Source organism: Elgaria multicarinata, chromosome 20, assembly GCF_023053635.1.
Source record: "Elgaria multicarinata webbii isolate HBS135686 ecotype San Diego chromosome 20, rElgMul1.1.pri, whole genome shotgun sequence".
Classification (NCBI taxonomy): Eukaryota; Metazoa; Chordata; class Lepidosauria; order Squamata; family Anguidae; genus Elgaria; species Elgaria multicarinata.
Window position 1 is genome coordinate 15,225,001 of NC_086190.1, and position 22,779 is coordinate 15,247,779.

At 45.6% G+C, this 22,779-nt stretch overlaps 1 protein-coding gene across 1 annotated transcript in view; it reads right to left on the reverse strand.

Moving 5' to 3' along the window:
• Positions 1 to 22,779, reverse strand: part of RERE (arginine-glutamic acid dipeptide repeats) — a 316,112-nt gene that overhangs the window by 213,235 nt on the left and 80,098 nt on the right. Inside the window, 1 exon segment of the mRNA XM_063145507.1 lies at positions 12,615 to 12,685. Within this exon segment, the coding sequence (XP_063001577.1) occupies positions 12,615 to 12,685 (71 nt within the window).

The window sequence follows — 22,779 nt, forward strand, 5'->3', positions numbered from 1 at the left end:
TTAAGGTTAGCGATAATAAATTACAGAGCAGAAGAAGAAGAAGAAGCAGCTTTGAATACGTGAAAGGCTTGAAGAACAGGGCAGGGCTGTTGGTTTTATAGCTTGCATGTGGGCTCTCTTTGGAGGCACCTGGCTGGCCACTGGAGAAAACAGCATGGTGGAATAGATGGATCTTATTTATTTATTTATTACATTTCTATACCGCCCAATAGCCGAAGCTCTCTGGGCGGTTCACAAAAATTAAAATCATAGTAAGACCATCAACAGGTTAAAAGCACAAATACACAATACAATATAAAAAGCTGGACTGGTCCAGTAAGGCGGTCCTTATGCAAGGTTGCAGCTCTGACATTAGTTGGGCGGCGATACAAAATGGATCCGTGCAAACTAATCGTCGACTACAGATCTGAATGTTCCATTCATTAAACGAGGGGAAAGAAGTCTAAGTGTGTGCGTGGGAGGGGGATTGAAAGCACCAACTGGACACAGTGCTTGACATCCGTTTCTGTGCTTTTATTGTGTGTGTGTGTGTGTGTGTGTGTGTGTGTGCGCGCGCTACACAAATCTTCTACAATCAGAATCCGTGCCAGGAAAATTAACATTGAAATGCAATCCCCGTGAGCTGCAGGGCCTGTGCCGACATTGTTTTGCATTCTTACAATTCCACAACATGCCTCTTAAAACAAGGTTGCTGCCTCTACAGACGGGGATCTGTAAAGTGATCCAAGTCCAATACAAGGGGCATCTTGTTCCTTTCGTGGAGGGAGACGCAGGTGCAACCAAAAAAACCCCACAAGGCACACACTCCAATACAACAGCACCAGCGCGCTCCATTACAAAGGAAAACAAATCGCCTCAGCCCATATTAGAAAGCGACACACGTCCCATGCGCTTTGGAGAAGGCCCTGCTCGACCGCCACATAATCTGTTATTTTACGTACTCTGGTGTACTGCAGGCAGATGGGGAACAAAATCACTCCTGCCCATTCGAGAAGGGATCCTCATGAAGTATTTTGAGCTGCCTGGCTACTTGAATTCCTTCTCTATACGGTGCACTTAGACAGCGACTGAGAACTTCCTTACTGTTTAGGCAAACCGTTTCAAATACAGAATACGCCACACTTGAATCAAAGGGAGGGCTGGGAAATTTGGGCTTTCCAGGGAACTTCCCTCCCACTCTCTGGATGGACAATCGCAATCTTGTGGGGGGGGGGTGCCCTCAACTCCGCTGAATCAATGGGGAAATGAAGACAATGAGGACGAAGGCAAACATCAAGGTGATGCTAGATAGAAAGGTTTATACACGTGTGAAAGAAGAAATAAAGGGGGAGCCCAACTTGTTTTGATAAAATCTTAATAAAAGGGCAGAGGGGCTATTCATGTATTTAATCATGCATGTTTATGACATGTTTCTGCCAAAGCACCTAAGGCGGTTTACAATTTTAAAACACTAAATGCAGGGCCGGCGCCAGACTATATTGCGCCCTAGGCAGGCGCGTTCTGAAGCCTCCACCCCCCTGCTCGCTCACCGCCCACCCACTCACTTGCTCACTCACTGCTCCCCCCCGCCCGCTTGCCCGCCGCCCCGGCTCCCCCAATCGCTCGCCCGCCGCACCCAATCGCTCGCCCGCCGCCCCCGCCCGCTCGCTCACTCACCGCTACAGCTCCCCCCTTGCTCGCCCACTCACCGCCCACTCCCTCCCGCTCCCAGCTTTGAACCCAGGACGCTGGGGTTGGGGGGCAGGGCAGAGGCTTTGAAGCAGCGCGCCCAGAAGTGGCTTCCTGGCGCGCCGTACTGAAGCTTCCGCCTCCAACCCAAGCATCCTGGCTTCGAAGGAGCCAGGACGCTGGGGTTGGGCGGAGGCTGGGGCGGCGGCTTTGGAACAGCACACCCGGAAGCCGCTCTAGGAGAGCAGCTTCCAGGTACGCTGTTCGGCGCCCTCATTTGCTTGGCGCTCTAGGCGGCCGCCTGAGTTGCCTCTATGGCAGCACCGGGCCTGACTAAATGAACAAAAAAGGTAATACAGGGCTCTCGGAGGCCAGAAGGAGCTGATAGCACAAAGCCTCTGGGAATGGGCTTCCTTGCCTCTCTAGAGGTCAGGTCTGACAGGCCGTGGCCCACAAGCGGATTGCCAGGTAGGTGGCCTTCATCACACACACCGTCCCTTTCCTTATTTTTAAGTGTTGGCTTTTAAAACAAAGGAGATGGCAAACAGTCAAAAAAATAAAAAAAGAGAAGTGGGCCCTATTTCACAGGTTGATCTTTTATGTTTGAATTTTTAATTTTATTGTGAATATCAACAAACAAAACAAAAATACATCATAAAAATGGGGGAGGGGACCATAGATTGTGTATATAGGATTATCATCATTTCCATCATATAAACTGGGGTGGGGGGGGGGGGAGGGAGAGAGTTATACAAAGGTTTCAAGAAAAGCAGACCAAATATCCGTATATTTATCCTCCTGCAAATTCCGTCTATATAACCCTCGTTCAAAAGCTGATAATGTTATTAGGTCCTTGATCCACTGCATTATAGGAGGTGTAAATTTGTCTTTCCAATGTGATAATATAAGTCTTTTGGCTGTCATAAGCAAAGGAGGTGGCAAACAGTCAAAAAAATAAAAATGAGAAGTGGGCCCTATTTCACAGGTTGATCTGGGGAAAAGGCTTGAAGACTATTGCTCCGTAAAGACCACCGTTCTCAAAACAAGTAGCTGAGAAGCCCCCCGATAGTGGGATCCGATCTTCTGCGTCAACGAATTGTCGTTTTGGCTTAGCTCTTTCAAAAAGGATCACTCCCCACCTGGGCGGAGGAAAAGTAATTGGCATACGTCTCTGGCAAGGTAATAAAATCTGTCGTGACGTGCAGTTGGGCCAAAATGTTTGCAAAGTTATAGGAGCATCCCTGTGAGTGGGCGCAGCCCTGCTCTATACTAAACTTACAGCAATCAGGAAACGTGGAAGTTCTCGCACAATCAAAGCTATCCTGTGAAGGCAAAATTAATGAAGAAAAATGGTGTATCAGCGAAGACATCTGGTGTGTTATAGCAAGAAGTTGATCTTGCTTGTCTGGAAGCCAGTAATCAATTTTTTGCCTCCTCCAGCAGCTCTATCATTACGCTGAATTAGGATTTGCAGTGGGGGGGATTTATTAGATCTTGGTGAGAAGCAGCAGCCAACAGGATATGGTTCAGATCAGACTGAAATGGTTTTGGCAGCCTGCTGCGTCCTTAAAAACCAATCAATGGCGTTACCTCGTCGCGGGACTGTGTTGAGTGCCAAGAAATGTACAGGCTTCCTAGAGAACACCCTCATGTGCTCACCCAGCCCCGTTCCCAATTTCAGACACACTTCAGGACAGCTACCAGAAGGACAACCAATCCCCTTTACATTTAGATCTGCAATGAACGGACAGCTGCAAGAGCCAAAGGGGATAATAATAATAATAATAATAATAATAATAATAATAATAATAATAATAATAATATGCCGATCAATTCCAGCCAAGTCAGTCAACATGCAATTAGAGCAGAGGCAAAACTTTGCAGGGAGGGCTGGGGTAATGAGCAAAATTTACAATCAGGCCACCGGTTAACGACCAAGAGAGACTTAGTGGATAAGGCAGTAAAGCGCTCTAATGATATGCAATCAGGGAACAGGCTGGAGGGCAGCAGCAAGGAAATACAGCCCCAAGCAGAAAAGGGGACTGATGTGGGGGGGAGGGATGGGGAGAAGAGATCAAGTCTCTCAAAAGAAGGTATTGAACTGAACCATCCATATTGCTTTTCTGCCTGCCAAGATTCCATGGTGTCACAGAACGGAGGTGTCAGGGCAACCGTCTTGAAAGGATTTTCCCTGGGCTTGATTCCCTTCCATTCTGAAATCCGACTACATAGGGGAGCTGAAAGGCATCTCCTGCCAATGACCAGCTGGGCTCCTAACCTGGCACTTGCTAGTTTCAAAGAGCAGCGCAGCCAGCAGCGGTAACAAAGGTGCAATTGAGAGCTCTCCATCCACACTGGTGGTCTTTGTGAGGGTGTGAAATGATGCCAACACACACTGAAGGCTGTTCGTTCAGAACTCACTCACACACACACACACACACACACACACAACATCCTCCTCTGAGTTAGCAAATCTGTGGGACTGCAGACATGGAACTCCTTCCAGTAATCTGCTGGAGGAAGACAACTCTGTTCTCGGGTCATTTGCAGGGCTCGGTCTCTCTAGAGAACTTTACTACCTCAATTTTAACCCCTGTTTTCCAACCCTCCAAACCATGGCTGTTCACTGCTCCCTTATACCCCCTCCGTTTCTTCATCATATGGCTTAGTGACAAACAGGAATGACTTCCAACCTGGAAAAAGAAACCAGCGTCTAAAGTGAGTGTCTAAACCATGGTTTGCAAGCATGTATGTGTATAAACCATGGTTTGCAAGCAACTGCTGGTTTGTCTAACCATAGTTATGGTCAATCTGATGTCACAGCAAACTTGGTTTCTGCAAACGAGGAAAAGAAAAAGGCAATCAGCATGAGAAACAGGAAGCCAATGGCATATTTCACATCTCCAAACCATGGTTTGGTGCTGGGGAGGCCACTTCTGGCGGCCCGTGGGGGGGGGGTCTCCCTTGAGCAGGCCACAGCCCACAGGGCACCACATAGTCCACAGCCCTGCCCCCACCACAAAGCACCAAATGTTCTGGATTTCTACTGAAAACCAGTGACAAACCACTCAGTAGTACTACAGAGCCCTACAATGGTTACATTTAGCACCGAAAAGGCCAAATTTAGCATGCAAACAAGCTAAATTTAGCTGTCTATGGGTTCCGTAGCCACTACAGTTGCCATTTTTTTCTTCTCTTCAAAGAAAGTGGGGTGCAGCAGAAAGTGGCAAGGCCTGCATGTGACCCACGGGCTGTGTGTTGCCCAACCCTGGTTTGGAGGATCAGGAAATCTGAGCAGGGCTACCGCATTTCACACACACACCCTTAATTGACCTTTAATGCCTTTCATCTCCCATCTCATCTCAATGTAAACCTGCCAGTAAGGGTCATCCTGTTTTAAGTTATATGCAGCAATGAGCTTTATAGGGACCATAAAAAATCTATTCTAGGGAATAACACCAAGGCCAAGGTCCAAAACATTGTTAGTCCTGACTAGCAAGAGATCTCCAGGGGTCTGGATCACAAATAGTCACAATCAAATTATTGGAGAAACGTCAACTGCAGGTGCAGGGTACTACCACTGAGGTCATTCTATGACTCCACAAACCTCCAAAAGCAAAGATATCAAAGTTCTTAATCTTTCTTACATCACAAATGCTTCAATGTATATACTTAAAAAGCTTTGCCAACACTGAAAACAGCTTTTGTACATGCAAATAAACATTTGTCACTTGTGAAGACGACGATGCTGAGGACGATGCTGTACTTAATTGGCTGGTGACATTTCAAAACTGTTGCTTCTTCCCAAAACCACCCCTTCTTCTTGGCCCATGATCTTTGTTGCTGAGGGCCAAAGTAAAAACGCATCTCCTTGCTGGAATTTGGCACGTACAGAGAGATTGTGTCTAATCCACTACACCTTCTATTACTTCTCCCAAAAGAGTAGCAAAACCAGAATGATATTAAATATGAGAAGGGAAAGGAATACAGATTTAGCCGTATCATCCCTTTGGAATGACAATTTCCCCATCCATTCTGTGAGCGTATTTCATTGACGTTAACTGAATTGAGTAACTTTTGTCTTAAAGCTGTGGGGTGCTTTAAAATACGCCATGAGTTGGAGGGCGGAAGCCCACTTTGTATGTTTTGGTTACATGACATTCACAGCTTACGTGACATTCACAGTTTGGATATCATTTTCACCAGCAATAAAAAAGAAAGCCTTTTCTAATTAAATGTTAAAGTGGTTTTGCAGTTCTGTCAGTTTCTCAGAGGCTCAATCAGATATCGCACTGCCTAACCACCATTAGCATTAACCAGGATTTGTAAACTAGCTTCTAATCCTACTTTTAAAGCTAACCGCGATTAGTGCTACTACAGATGTAATGCTGTGCTGTATTTAACCACTCATTAGGGAGGGGGAATTCACATGAGCAAGGAGAGAACAGAGCAGAAGTGCTCAACCCTGAGGGAAACTCTCGATAGTTTAACCATGATTAGGACATTACGCCCAGTGTAGGCACAATGTCCTCATCATGGTTAGGAGGCCAAAAAGGTCCCAGTGTAGGCACAATGTCCTAATCATGGTTAGGAAGCCAAAAACGTCCCAGTGTAGGCACAATGTCCTAATCATGGTTAGAGGGGCAAAAAATGTCCCAGTGTAGGCACAATGTCCTAATCATGGTTAGGAAGCCAAACACGTCCCAATGTAAGCACAATGTCCTCATCATGGTTAGGAGGCCAAAAAGGTCCCAGTGTAGGCACAATGTCCTCATCATGGTTAGAGGGGGGAAAAAGTCCCAGTGTAGGCACAATGTCCTAATCATGGTTAGGAAGCCAAAAACGTCCCAGTGTAAGCACAATGTCCTCATCATGGTTAGGAGGCCAAAAAGGTCCCAGTGTAGGCACAATGTCCTCATCATGGTTAGAGGGGGGAAAAAGTCCCAGTGTAGGCACAATGTCCTAATCATGGTTAGGAAGCCAAACACGTCCCAATGTAAGCACAATGTCCTCATCATGGTTAGGAGGCCAAAAAGGTCCCAGTGTAGGCACAATGTCCTCATCATGGTTAGAGGGGGGAAAAAGTCCCAGTGTAGGCACAATGTCCTAATCATGGTTAGGAAGCCAAACACGTCCCAATGTAAGCACAATGTCCTCATCATGGTTAGGAGGCCAAAAAGGTCCCAGTGTAGGCACAATGTCCTCATCATGGTTAGAGGGGGGGAAAAGTCCCAGTGTAGGCACAATGTCCTAATCATGGTTAGGAAGCCAAAAACGTCCCAGTGTAAGCACAATGTCCTCATCATGGTTAGGAGGCCAAAAAGGTCCTAGTGTAGGCACAATGTCCTCATCATGGTTAGGAGATCAGGGTTGTGCACTGTTGTTCCGGGGATACATGAATTTAACTACAGAATTTGTGATTAAGATTAGTTGACAGTCTAGTGAGAAGATCATCTGGGAATTTAAATATCATGGGAGGAGGGGGTGGAGAGAGAGAGAAGAGAAAAGGGAGGAGGGGAAGAGAAGCAGTCAGCTAGGCTGTAAATATGACCATTTCATAAAAGAGACAGCAGCATGACTGTTAGCATTACACATCATTGATAGCCTGACCTAAATGCAAAACCTAAAAGCAGGAGATTTTTTTAAAAAAAACATGACAAGGTTTTTGGGTTCCAGGTTTTCTGTGTGTGTGTGTGTGTGTGTTTTAAAAGAAGATATACATAAAGGTACTGAAACATATTGTGCTCCACTTCCCACGCTGTTTTGCAGACAGCTTTAATGTGTTGTACCAGACCAATACTGACAACAGAAGCTTCAGCTTTTATTGCTGCTAATACCCTAAGCAATTACTGTTGCTCAGCAGGAATTTCTGCCCAGAACGGCAACTATTGCACTGTAATTCAACGTTTTTGCAGAAGAGATTCCTCCTGAGCACTGAGGCACCTGCTAATGCGCAAAATTGCATAAATGGATCTTAAAACGTTATCTGAGCCTGGTAGCTTAAAAGCTATCACTTTAAAAAAAGAAAAAAAGAAAGCCAGAGTACTGTTCATGCGTAGTATTAACAAATTTGCTAGACAGTAAAAATTGGGGATAGAGAGAATGATTTGAAAAGCAACCCTCCAAAAAAGGTACTTAAAAAAAATAACGAAGCAGCTGGATTGACTCCAAAAATCAGAAGGATGTGGGGAAATTACCTGTAAGGAGAGAAACTGTACATAATTGAGATCTCCGGGAGGTAAAAATAGCAGATACATAAATATTGAAACAGGCTGTCAAAGTAACCAGGGAAAGGAAGCACATTCTCCCACACCACAACTTTACAAAATTAACCAGAAGGAAGGGAGAAAACGAGAAAGAGGAAAGAGCGGTTTTTTGGAAGGAACAGATGGCGGGTTACATGGATGAGTAACGTGCCACCCAAATGTGTGTATTTATTTAGGTTTTAAAAAGTGATATCTCTCTCTGACCTCAAAAGCAACCAAAAATCTTACATAATGCTGCCATCTTCGTTCTCCTAGTCAGGTACAGCTGAGAGCAGATCACACAGCTGCTCTCGGGGATACTGCCTTCTGTGTATTCATTCCAAAATGGTACAGTCAAACAATACATCTCGCCTCTCAGCTATGGGGTGGGGGGGGGGCGGGGGCATGGCTGTCTTTGATGCTGCATATACAAATTGCAGCTAAATAAACTCATTAATGCACAACATAAAAACGTGGTTATTTATCCACAGCCATATGCTAACTGAGCCAGGCAACATCAGAAGGCGTAAAGAGCTGTCGGCATCCTACATCTCGGGCTAGGAAATGTAGGGCTGTGCTTAGGCCGCAGCCTAGCACCCAGCAGGAGAGAGCAAGTGCCATATCTTCAACAGGCCTGCATCCATTCATGCAGGATGGGACGAGTTGGTTATGACAGTGAAATGGTTTAAAGACAGAAGACCTCTGGACGGGGGTCATTTGGGGGGGCGCAAAGGGGTAAAAGGGCTATTTCATCCCTGAGCCTCTTTTGGGATTCCAAAAGCATATAGCTGGAGTGATCCAACAATGGTGGACTGATCACTCATCATCATCATTATTAACATTTGTATACTGCCCCACAGCCGAAGCTCTCTGGGCGGTTTACATAAGATTAAAACACTTAAAAACAATACACAAAATTTAAAACTACAAAAACGTATAACAGATTCACAGAAACATACATGTAAAGTAACTATAAACAGCTTAAAAAAACAAATCTAGGATCAGTAAAGCTCATCACATATTGCTAAATGCCTGGGGAAAGAGAAAAGCTTTAACCTGTAAAGGCTTACATGGCTTTGGACTAGATTACCGAATTGAACGCCTCTCCTGATATGAACCTACCTGTATACTATGCTCATCATCTGAGGCCCTCCTCCAAGGGACGCTCAAAGGATGGCAACAAGGAAGAGGACCTTCTTGGTGGTGGCCCCCCAATTGTGGAATGCTCTCCCTACCAAGGACCACCTGATGCCAACACTGTCATCTTTTCAGCACCAGGTTAAGATTGTCGTCTACTTTTATGTTGCAGCCCACCAAGCCAAGGGCGGTAGTCCAACTTGCATGCAGAACATCCCAGGTTCAATTCCTGGCATCTCCAGAACCCTGGAGAACTGCTGCCAGGGAGTGCAATACGGAGCCAAAAGGACCGATGATGTGACTCAGTATAAGGAAGCTTCCTGTGTTCTGATGTTGCCCAGCAATGGCCTATCAGGTGCTTTACAAATAACCTGCTTTGTAAGTCCCAAGCAGGCAGCAGGAATATATAGCTTATTCTCTCTCTCTCTCTCTCTTTCTACACCTAAGGATTATCCCTGGAAAATTGAGGGATCATCCCTGCCTGTTCCCGGGATCCCCTGTGTGTCATTTGCATGCCAGGTCGATCCCTGGAAAAAAGGCAGGTGTAGAAAAGGCCTCTCTCTCTCTTTGTACATGGCAAGCTGTGCAGGCCCAGTTTGCAAAAAAGGTGAGGAGGCGGCCTGATCTCCTTCTGTACAGAAGATCCCACGCCATAGTCAGTACAGAAGCTGACTGGGGCAGGATCTACACTACTGCTTTCAAATGGTTTATAACAGTAGTGACAACTGTTGGGGCCCAGGACACACTTCAGTTAACAGTTTTCATACCGTTTTCAAAGTGTCATATCCTGCTTGGTGTAGATCTAGCCTAGGTGGGCAAAAGAAGGACAATGTCCCTGCTTTCTCAGCCCAATCTCCTTCTACACTAGCTGTGGAGGAAGGTGCTAACCTTTTCCACGATCAATGGGGAAGGTGAGCAAGCTAGAGAAGACGGGACAAATCACTCACCAGCAGGGAGCTCAATGCACTCACCGCTGGCAACCAGGAATTCCACACAGGCAACCAGGCAAGTGGTTAAATACAAACCGTGGTAAGCACCAGGCCAACCGTGCTGGGGAAAGCATTCCACAATGGGGGCACCACCACTGAGAAGGCCCTGACAGCTGTCCTCCTCACCTTAGATGGCAGGGGCCCCATGCAAAGCTCTGCTGAAGTAGAAGTGCAGAAAGGGCTGGATGGATGAATAGTCTGACCTGAGGCAAACCAGCTTCCCATGTTGAAGCCTAAAGCACACAAAGTTCAACAGGTGCGCAAGGCCAGAGAAGTGTGAATGTAAGCCTATGCGGCAGGGCCTTGCTATTTACTGTTTTACTCTGTACAGCACCATGTGCATTGATGGTGCTATATAAATAAATTATAATAATAATTATAACTGTCCATTGAGCCTCCACATTTCAAGCCTCATCTGCCCTGATGGAAGACACCAGAAGACACGGCTTGGGACCGCAATACCTGACGGAACGCCTCTCCCGACATGAACCTACCCACACACTACGCTCAACATCTAAGGTCCTCCTCCGAGTGCCTACTCCGAGGCAAGCTCGAAGGATGGCAACCAGGGAGAGGGCCTTTTCAGTGGTGGCCCCCCAATTATGGAATAATCTCCCCGACGAGGCTCGCCTGGTGCCAACATTTTTATCTTTTCAGTGCCAGGTCAAGACTTTTCTCTTCTCCCAGAACATATGCTGAGTTGCTGTTTTTTTAACTGAATAGCTGTTTTAAATGAATATTGTTGTTTTTATGCTTTTGATGGTTTTAATATTTTTTGGTGTATGTGTGTGTGTATATGTGTGTGTATGTGTGTGTGTGTGTGTGTGTGTGTATATATATAAATTTTATGGTTTTAAACTTTTGTAAACTGCTCAGAGCGCTTTGGCTATGGGGCGGTATATAAATGTAATAAATAAATAAATAAACAAATAAATAAGAAGTGCATAAGAATATACCATTGTAGTAACGATCCTTTCTCTCCCCCCCCCCCCCCCGCAAACATGGGTGACCAGCCATTCGTTCCATTTATCCAAAGTGAAACCTAGAAACAACCTATGTTGTAAACCGCCCAGAGAGCTTTGGCAAGTGGTATCGAGATGGAGGAACAACGACAACAACAACAACAACAATAACAACAACAACAGAGAGCAGCAAGGCTAGAGGAGCTTTTTGACACTGACAAAGGCATCCTTTGAAAAGTTCTCAAAAGATGCACTATAGGAAAAAGCAGGCTACCCCCGTTCCTCTTAAAAATCCCTGTCAGGGACTCTTTCCTTCTATCACAGCTAGATGAGGACGGCGTGTAGATCAAGGGATTTCGCCTGAATAGAGAAAAGGATATTCTCCCTTCCTGAAAACCATCTGAGGTACCCTGCCCAATCCATGCCTCCCTTTCCTTCGTTCCTGGGGAAGGCAAACTTCGAAACATGCATGTCCTGCGATGCTCAGCTCATGAACAAACACCCCATGCATACTTTTTGATTAAATAGGTGCCCCCTCATTTCTCAGTCTTTGCCCTTCTGGGATACACCAAAAAATGGGGGTGATTTCTGAGTATGCTTCTGTCTCTGCTTTACCTTTGGCCTGAAACATATCCCTTAATGCAAGTTTTACTGAAATAAGGGCTCATCTATACCAAGCAGAATATTCCACTTTGGAAGTGTTATATAAATAAGTCAGGAGCCACACTACTGCTTCATAGTGGTACTGAAGTGCACTGCAGGATCTACGCTACTGCTTTATAGTGGTCCTGAAAGCAAGTGACAACTGTTGGGGCCCAGGACACATCTACACCAAGCAGGATATAACACTATGACAGTGGTATATGGTATGTGTCAATGGACCCCAACAGTTGTCAGTGCACTTCAATACCACTATAAAGCGGTAGTGTGGCTCCTGTTTAGATTGTAAGCCTATGCGGCAGGGTCTTGCTATTTACTGTTTTACTCTGTACAGCACCATGTACACTGATGGTGCTATATAAATAAATAATAATAATAATAATAATAATAATAATAATAATAATAATAATAATAATACTGCTTTCACACCACTTTCATAGTGGAATATCTTGCTTGGTGTATATGAGCCCTAAGTTAGAATTGTAAGATAGTGAGCCTTAGCTAGAAAAATCACTGGATTGTTTTCCTATATGTACTTTCTCTGCTTGCTTTATTGTAAAGTTCTTTAGTAACAATACTTAAATTAGAATTCTTGAAGTAACAATGTGCTCTGCAAACTCAGGGTCTGTCTCACCAACTTGCCTTACTAATTGTCCATGCTCCGAGCTGTTAAGGAGAATTAAAGACAGACTTGCTAACAGGGCTGCCTCCTTCTTCACAAGCAAACGCCGCAGATCTGGATTCCGCAGATCAAGGTTTAGGAAAGTTCACACGGTGGCGACAGATTTAAGAAGGAAACATCCTCAAGCCAGTTCTACAAGAACAGTGTGCGTGTGCTTTCTGCTACACACTGCCATAGGCGTGGAAAGTGAATGAAGAAATGCCATTGCAATCAGGATTGAGAAAAGGTTACACATTTTTTTTAAAAAAAGAAAATGGTTATCACTGCTTACCAATTTGAAGTCTTGAATGCTACAGATGAAGTATGGAGTGTTTGGTCGGCGACTCTCAATATATACGCAATCTTTAAAAAAAGAGAGATTTCGTTTAAATTTCTGGCCGTTGCTTTCCTTATCTTGGCATAAGATAACCAACAGCGTGTCTTAGATAAACATATATGACAGAGAATCACAACAAACAATACTATAAAATGTGATCTGGTACATGGAAAAGAAATACCAAGCATGGATTACATTGTGTTTCGGAACAGCATTGCACAAAACATAACGACAATTCCCAGGGGTATTGTCATGAAAACAAGCAAAGTCTGAGCTATCCCGTAATTAAAGCTGGCACAATGACCAGATCACAACCTCTCAGTGAAGCCAAGCAAGATGGGAACCAAATGTCTTGTTCCTGAATTGCCATCAAAAAATCAGCAGTGATAACCCTATTTTTGCTTCTAATTGTGACTACCAAAGTACCCAGTCGTAGCGGGAACTAGGTGAGCTACATGAGAATGCCCTTGTAAGGACCAGAACTTTCTAGAATGACAACAAGGCTTGGCACAATCTTGTGGTTTGTTTCCCCGCTCACCCCAATTTTAATCATATAAAAGAAGCTGTAAAATTAGAAGTGCTGCATTAACAGAAAGCGGTTCCTGAAAATAATCAGAAAAAGACCCCAGCATTTAAGGTTGAGATAACAAAGCAGTCCTGAAAATAGTTACTCACCTTATGACAAATTCAAATTATTTCTTTTACTGTATTTCTTCGATTCTAAGATGCACTTTTTCCCCATATAAACATCTTTAAAAACGGGGTGCGTCTTAGAATCACAGGTGTGTTTATTATTTCTTAGAATCAAAGCTTTTTTTCTGTTGGTGGTACTGAAATTAGCGTGCGTCTTACAATCGATGGCGTCTTAGAATCAAAGAAATCCGGTATATACTGCCTTTCAACGAAAAGCTCAAGGCAGCTTGCATAGCAAAACAGGCCTCAGATGAGCAGGTAGGAAATCTTTCATGCACTGAATGAGTATGAGATGTTTTTATTTATTTTACTTCCATTAAATGATTTATGCTGGACGGCATGGGCAGGTAGGCTAGTAAATGTCTTCTATGGGCAAGTAACCTCTGCAGTTCTATTTCTAAGGCTTTACTATCGCTCCAAATGAAGGATAATCCTCTCAAGGAGTTACAACGGGCCCAATTTACCAAGAAGCTTTCTTACACAAGCCACAGCGAAACAAATGAAAACTGCACAAAGGCACCACTTGTGTCGGTTTCAAGAGGGTTTGTGCTGGTGGATTAGACCTCAAAAACAGGAAAGCCTATTCAGATATCTATAAAGCCTATTCAGGAATCTATAAAGCCTATTCAGGAATCTATAAAGCCTATTCAGGTATCTATAAAACAAAGACCATCTCGACCATCTCTGGCTTGTAACAAACTTTCATGATCAGTTATAGAATGCTTCTCATTTCTGGCCACAACCCTTGATGCCCTCAACTCAGTAGATATGAAGCCAATGTCCCTAAAAAGCAGTACAAGGACTACAGTATCTATTTCTAAATGACTAGGTAATCCTGCTTGGGGAGCACACAGATACAGGATGACTACAGCATCAAAATGCAACCTGAAGGATCCACGGTGAATCAAGTTCCCCAGACAGAACTTACATTCCAACTCAAACTCTTCCAGAGAGTCCATGCATACCTTTAACTGCAGGACATCAAGGAAAATCAAAAGAAACCAAGAGGCATAGCTACACTTGTGAAGCAGTTTTAAGGTGGCCAAGTCTCTAAGCCCAAGACTGAAGGCAGAGGCAAACTAAAGTCTCCATAAGAGCTGCAAAGCCCATCTTTGTCCCTCACAATACCTTCCCGAGAGCCCCTGCCCAGTTCTCTCATCTATCAGCTGCTCTGCTGCCTGTGCCTCTCAATTATGCGGTCCCTCCAAAACTCGCAATCTGACTGCTGGCACTGTTCGGTTTGGCAGGGCTTGGTGGCTGTGCAACTCCAAGCACTCTTGGATGACACTGATTTTTAATTTCAATCAGGCTTTAGGCCTGGTTTGTTACAGAAACTGCCTTGGTTGCCCTGATGGATGACCTGTGCTAGGAGAAAGACAGAGGCAGCGTGATCCTATTGACTCCTCCTGGACCTCTCAGCTGCTTTGGATCCCATCAACCATGGTAGCCTGGTGGATAGGTTGTCTGGATTGGGAATTGGATGCATCGTTTTATGGTGGTTCCATTCCTACCTGAATTGTCAATTCCAGAAGCTGGTGGTGAGAGACTACAGCTCAGCTCCTTGGCATTTCTGCCATGGGTCCCACAGGGTTCACTCTTGTCCCCTACATTTTTAACATCTACCTGGAACTGCTGGGTGAGGTCATCAAGAAGTTCAAGGTCAGGACGCCATCAATATGCAGATGACACACAGCTCTATTTCGCTGTTTCATCTAATTCAACTGAGATATGGAAGTGCTGAACTAGTGGACTAGATGAGGGCCAACAAATGGAGGCTCAATCCAAGTAAGATGGGGGTGCTATCGGTAGGTAGTTGGTCTGCCGGGGCAACTGGTAATCACCTGGCTTGGATGGGGTTGCACACCCTCTGAAGGAACAGGTTTGCAGGTTGGGGTGCTCCATCACTGGAGGCACAGATATCCCCACTGGCACATGCTACCTTTCATTAGTTTAAGCTGGTTCACTATCTCCTACCTGCCAGAAGTAGCTTGATCTCAGCGACTCGTGCTTTGGTAACCGCCAGGTTGGGTGTTATACTTGGGACTGTCTCTGAAACTGCAGTTAGTTCAGCATACAGCTTCTAGACTGATAACTGGGACAGGGTGTTCTGAGAATATTACACGGGTGCTTCACCAACTGCACTGCTCCCACCCCAGACAGTTCCTGGGCCTGGTCTTGAGCTTTAAAACTCATCAAGTTTTGGAGCCAGGGTACCTGAAGGACCACTTGCCCCCCATATGTACCTGCCTCATCAGAGGCTCTTCTCCAGATTTCTGTGTCATCTTGAGGTGTGATGGGTAGCTATCAGGGGGATTTTTCAGTGATGGCACCCTTTTGGAACGCTCCCTCCAAAGAAGTTCACTTGGTGCCCTCTCTGATGTCTTCCCAACGCCAAACGAATGCCTTCTGATTATCCCCAAGCTTTAACCTTTGCAAAATTTCCATCTGTTTCATTTCGGTTCTTCTTTCATTCCTGCATTGAGCAGGGGGTTGGACTCGATGGCCTTATAGGCCCCTTTCTACTATTCTATGATTCATAGAGTTGATGTTTTTAACTTAGTTCAATCATTAGCTATTTTATGGTGCGTTTGTAAATAGTATTTCATTCTAACTCACCCAGATAGTGTATTTGAAGGGCTGGGAATGAATCTCAACAAATAAACCTGGAGCCTTACGGATCAGGCATTTGTTTCCTGGACCAAAAGAGCTCTGATCAGAGGAGAGAACTTCAAACAGTTCCATCTGGGACTCCATCTGGGACACCCGCTCAACAACAGTCATTTTGGGGTGGAACATTTACCCTCTACTACATATTTTGTACTGGAAAAGCCATTTCTACAATTACATTCCCCTTCATAAAATTACAGTAGCATAACAGAATGAGTGGTGAAAATACCAGTCAAATTAGATCATTTCCAAATAGACCTTTTTGAAATTTCCAAATAAACCGCCCAAGAGAGCTTCAGCTATGGGGCGGGGTATGGAAATGTAATAATAAATAAAAAATAAAATCAGACGCCAAATCAATTTAGGTCATCAGGAAAGTTTCTGATGCAAATGATTATGGAAAACCATACTCCTTCGCAGCAACCTCTGTTGTGGGACGTTGGGTGACATCAGAGGGCCAATCACACTCCTCTACCTAATATAAAGCTATCAAAGTTTCTACCTTCCTTCACAGAATCATAGAATAGTAGAGTTGGAAGGGGCTTCCACCCCCCCCCGGAAAATAATTTTATTTATTTTTATAAACAAATGTTCATAAATAAATGCATGTTCATAATACAGTAAACCTTTTTTACCACCCAAAGTTATAAGCATAATTACTTTCCATTCAGGTTTCATCTTTTATGATGATCCAGAGGGAGAGGCAGGCAACAATTATTATGCCCTGGCTATGGGAGCGGTATATAAGTGAAATAAAGAAATAAATAATTCTTCCACACTACCAGGCTGCTACTTGTCTGCTGGCTTTTTGCCAGACAACGGCCTACAGATCTACTCTTGGAGCTGAGCACCAAGCACCCACATCTTTTCCTCCACCTGCTCTGGATGAACTTCATAGGTTTCCCTTCCTGCCTCCTCAATCCCAACACATGGAATTAGAGGGAATAGGACAGCGGTTCTCAATCTGTGGGTCGGGACCCCTTTGGGGGTCGAATTACCCTTTCACAGGGGTCGCCTAAGACCATCGGAAAACACATATTTCCGATGGTCTTAGGAAACTGTATTGACTGAACTATGTCATGTATCATCTTTTGTATTATTAAAGCTATTGTTATGTATTATTTTCATTAGCAAACCATCCCATGACAATGGATCGTGTAGACAAGAACGAAAATAATTTTATGGTTGGGGGTTACCACAACATGAGGAACTGTATTAAAGGGTCACGGCATTAGGAAGGTTGAGAACCACTGGAATAGGACAAGAGGAAGGTGTTCGTGTCCCTCTCAGCTAGAGGTGTCCTAAAGAGCTTCTTTTCTTTTCCTGCACTGAACAGGGGGTTGGACTCTATGGCCTTATAGGCCCCTTCCAACTCTACTATTCTATGATTCTTCCCCCCCTCCAGTTTTATTTCGGTTCAGCTGATTCAGTTGCCCAGAAGTTGCAGATGGCTCCTGAGGCATCAGTTCGCCCCTCCTCCCATTACACGGGCTGCCTCTTTCCTCCCTAGCTCTCTGGAAGCGTACATGCTGTTCTGCCAAGAGGCATATCTGTGAATAATCCACACGCAGAAGATATAGCAAGCACTCTCTCCCCTCGTTGCTTTAATACCTAATTGTTGTAGGAGCAGGAGGGGGGAAAGCACCGGGGGGGGGGGGGAGAGAGAGAAAGTCAAGCAATAGCACTCCTTCTACATCTCCGCTTTACAGTCGGCAATTCTAAGAGTGCATTATCTTCACAATAAAGTCTCTTACGTTTATGGAAATATGCCTTTCATCCAGAAAGATTATATACCACAAGCTGAAATTGAGGCCGTATGCTGAGGAATTAATTTCTTCGATCACTGGAGAGGGAGGGAGAGAGAGACAGAGAGAGAGACAGAGAGACAGAGACAGAGAGAGAGAAACCCAACAACCTCAAGGGATAAAACTCTGCAACTGCTTAAGTGTGATGCCACAAAATAATTCGACAGGGGGGAAATGCTAAAAAACAAAATGACATTGAAGAATGAATTTAGATAAGCTGAGAGTATTATCGAAGATGGGGTTTGACTGAGTTCACGCCTCCGGATCCTTTTGGAGAGGTACCATGGCTAGAGTTTCACGTTGCTGCATGTTTCATGGTCAGGGGGCGATGTGCACCTCAGGTCACGGATGCGACACGGGGCTGTCGTTTGCAGAGCCGCTAACACATGAGACAAAAGGTGCCTCTCGCTGGGCTGTGCAGACGGCTTTGTTTGAAACTAAGGTCCCGACTGCATGTGGCGGGGCAGAAAAGTGGCAGAGAGCAGCACTGATGATGTGGTGGCAAAGCCAGCATGGGGCAGGTTAGGAGACAGAAACAGTCCAGCTGCGAGGTGGGCCTTTACTCAAGCCACGTGTGGCTCGCATTGAGGAGCCTGAGATGTCTAGGAGCAAGTGGATTCCTGCTGTTCCCCACCTGACAAGTGCTGAACTAGAAGCTGCAATGCCGTCTTCTGGCCAGCTGCACTGCTCTCACCTATGGAAGCTACCACAGTAGCAGAGTGTAAGGCACTTGGGTCTGGTTGCCAAAGTCCAGGGGTGTGCAGAACTAAAAGGGGCGAGGGTGGCTACCCAGCCCCCTGTGGGTCATAGGATTCCACGGGTGTGTGGCCACAGCCAGCAAGACCACGGCCATGCCCATCTGTCGTCATCCGTTCCCTCGCTGAAGTGCTCAGATGATCTTCCACCCTGCGCATGGTCCAGGTACTGTCATGTCTAACCCTACTGCCCCTGTTTTGGGAGAAGATGTTTCAGGTAATCAACCAGAATCAGGTTCAGAACTAGAAGACGCAGTGCCAGACACCAGCCTGTACCAGTGAGGGAGGAAGCTCTCACGGGCGATTCCCCAGCTGGGAGTCAGCCCTCTCCAGAGCTTATTTCCTCAAGGCCAAATCCTACACATTCTTCCAGAGGTGAGCGTCCCGACAAGCTAGCTGATGCTAGGGTCCGCCGGAAGTTCAAATGCATGGCATGGAAGGAAGGCGTGAGAAAGTCGGTTTGATTATGCCAGAACCTGCCTCTGCACCAGGCTCTTTGAAGTCAAGGCGTTTGAGAAGTGGCTTCCTATTCTTCTTGAGCGGACAACTGTCTTGCTTAGTTTGCATAGTTTTGCCTAGGGGGACGTTTCCAAGAGGTTAGACTCTACTCAGGTAGAAGAGGCGTTTGTTGCTTAATAAAAGCTTTGTGGATGACTTAGCAAGCCTCATCCTTTGCCTCCCATCGAAAGCAGGAGTGTACATGGGTTCACTGTACATGGGCTTTCCCTGTCAGGGGATTCCTCTCCCTTCATCCTGCACAAAGGTCGTAAGCCTCCGAGGGCTGGAGATTCTGCACCTCGGCTATAGTCCTCAATTCAAGACCTCTGGGGCACCTTACGTTGGCAAAGGCAGGCAAGCTCCCGCATGGCGACAGTGCTAACGACAGCGCTCTAAGGATCCGTTCCAGAAGAGCTGCCGTATTGGTCTACATTTCCAAGGCGAGACTTATGAGGCATGGAAAGGTTAAGGCCGGGAGTGGCGACGACAGAGCAGCAGGATAAAAATGCCACATCCATCCACTGACAGTTGGACCCAACGTGTGAAAAATCATAACAAATCTGTAGCTGTGGTTCTGAATCTCTCACTTGGCATTGCAAATTTCTCTCCGGCATTGAGAGCCACTGCGGTGTAGTGGCTAGCATGTTGGACTGGGAGTCGGGAGATCCGGGTTCTAGTCCCCACTCGGCCATGGAAGCTCACTGGGGGACTTTGGGCCAGTTACTGACTCTCAGCCCAACCTACCTCACAGGGTTGTTGTGGCGAGGATAAAATGGAGACGAGAATTTTGTATGCCGCCTTAGGTTCTTTAGAGGGAAAAAGGCAGGATATAAATGCAATAAATGAATGGATGAATTGGGGAGGGGGAAGTGAGTTAGCAGCAGAGGCTGTTCTGCTGCTGTTTTTAAAGCAAATCCACCTTCCTCTTCAGTGGCAAGTGGCAGCCTCTCTGTATGAGCTGTACACCCCGGACTTCCACCTTGTTGGCATTTCATCAGGAAACAAATTTATTGTGCGGCGGGCAGCAAGACACACCTGTTCTCCCCAGATGGACCCTGCTATCGCTAACCCCAAATTGGTTTTTGTGGACTGGACTCCATTTCATCAGATGCATGAGATGTCACTCCGATTTGTCAGGCAACTCTCTTCACAGGCAGGGACGCAAGAGGGAGGGGTTTCTCCTGAAAATGGGAAATTTGGGGAATATTTACACAATTTGCCTGATCAATACCAACCTTGGGAGCCCAAATGATATAGCGACCTAGAACTTCCATAATCATCATCTTTTCCCATGTTTTTAGGGGAAGCAGCTCGGAGACAATTAAATCCGATTTCTGCGATAGATGATTCTCCATTTCCCCCAATGTTTTCCACTTTCTATCTCCTATTCTTTTTGTTCCTGTGAAAGCTTTTGCTCCCCAGCCACTCTTAAATCACTACCGAAGGGCCACGTAGCACCTGCGGTTGCCAAACGGCTCTTATAAGAGCACCAGACGCCACGAGCAAATTGCTTGAACTACCTGAAATCTGCCAACAAAGAGTCCCTGACAGAAGGAGGGCTGAAAGAGCAAGGTCCCTTGACGCTACTTACACTGGAAAAGCCAAGTGCCTCTTGAAGTCCCTCGACCCTCTAAAGCTGGCACAGATATGCAAGCGACAGTGCCTTCCCCTTCATTCCTCCATTTAAAAACGTTTTGCTTCTGCAACCAGCCTCCCTCAACCTGGTGCCCTCCAGATCTTTGGGACTTCAAAACCCACTACTCTCTGCCAGCATGGCCAATGATCAGGGATTCTGGGAGTCGTAGTCGAAAACATCTGGAGGGCACCAGTTTGGTGAAGGGGCTGTTCTACACATTACACTGGATTTTCATGAACTTTTATAAAAATGACCACACACACATACATACACACACAGGGTTCAAATTCAATATTTGTAGGAACCAGATTCAACTTGGGTGTGGTGAAGCCTCTAACGGAGTTTAGGGAACTGCATTGCACAGAGCAACATGATACGTTCAAGCTCCTAGGTACTAGCATAATGCTGTTAGGCATCCAAAAGATTTAAGATTTTCCCCAAAATTGTGCCCAAATCATAGAATTATAGAATCAAAGAATAGTATAGTTAGAAGGGGCCTATAAGGCCATCGAGTCCAACCCCCTGCTCAGTGCAGGAATCCACCTTAAAGAATCCCTGACAGATGGCTGTCCAGCTGCCTCTTGAAGGCCTCTAGGGTGGGAGAGCCCACAACCTCCCTAGGTAACTGATTCCATTGTCATACTGCTCTAAAAGTCAGGACGTTTTTCCTGATGTCCAGCTGGAATCTGGCTGCCTTTAACTTGAGCCCGTGATTACGTGTCCTGCGCTCTGGGAGGATCGAGAAGAGATCCTGGCCCTCCTCTGTGTGACAACCTTTCCAGTATTTGAAGAGTGCTCTCATGTCTCCCCCCTCAATCTCCTCTTCTCTAGGCGAAACATGCCCAGTTCTTTCAGTCTCTTCTGACAGGGCTTTGTTTCCAGTACTAAACACTGCAGATGGGGAAGAAAGAGGAGTGTGGTTCAGTGATGGTCAGACTTGGTCCAAATCCCTGTCTAGCTCATTGCGTGACACTAGGAGCGTTGCTCTCCCTCTGACACCCGGACAAATGCAGAAAGAACCTTTAAGAACAAGACACATCTAGGAGAGGAGACGTAGGGCTCATCTACACCAAGCAGGATATTCCACTATGAAAGTGGTATATAAAAGGCAGGAGCCACACTACTGCTTTATAGCAGTACTGAAGTGTACTGACCTCTGTTGGGGCCTCTTGAGACATACTATATACCGCTCTCATACTGCTATATGCTGCTTGGTGTGGCTCCTGCCTTTTATATACCACTTTCATAGTGGAATATCCTGCTTGGTGTAGATGAGCCCTTAGTAATCACAGCACGCTTTAAAAGAACTGTTCACTTATGATGAGTAAGCACTGTCTTCGGGAGAGTAAGTTGGGATGTTTTTGTACACTGGATGAGATTGAGTTCTCCCCCCACACACACACCTCCCAAAGCTGTAGATACACCCACAAAGGACTTACGTTGGAAAGACAAACTGGTATTATCTGTGGTTCTATCTTGAAAGGCAATACAGAAACTTCTTTCGGAATCAGGGGAATATAGTGTTTTGTCAAAGTCTTCCTACCTGCCAGGTTGATGAGTCCCCCAATAAAGAAATGATCTAAGGCCTCTGAAATGATTACTTGGCACCCGCACTCATCTCGGCATTGTTTCTCCCTCGTTCCAAACCCAATCAAAAGAGTAGTAGCCGTCCACTGACATCAAATGCTATTGCCTTGTGGCTGAACAAAAAGTCATTTCCTGCCAAGTGTTTATAGCGTAGCCATAGTAACTCCGGCGAGCCAAAAGCCTGCAAAAAAATCCCATGTGTCAAATTCCTACACGCTAAAAAACTATTATTTGTAATGCAGGCTACTTTATCATGCAGGTCCCTTATGTGTCAAGACGGATGCCGTTAGTCATGCAGTGGCAGTGTTTGAGGGAACGCAGATGTGCTTGGCACGGGGATGGGGTAAGTTGTCGTGGTCTCTTTTTGTTGTAGCTAACTGAGAAGCCTATTGCTTATTTGAGGAAAAAGCTGCAACGCAGAGAGGTTTAGATTCTGGAGCAACCCAGATCCATAATTTGATTGTCACCAGTCAAGCGCC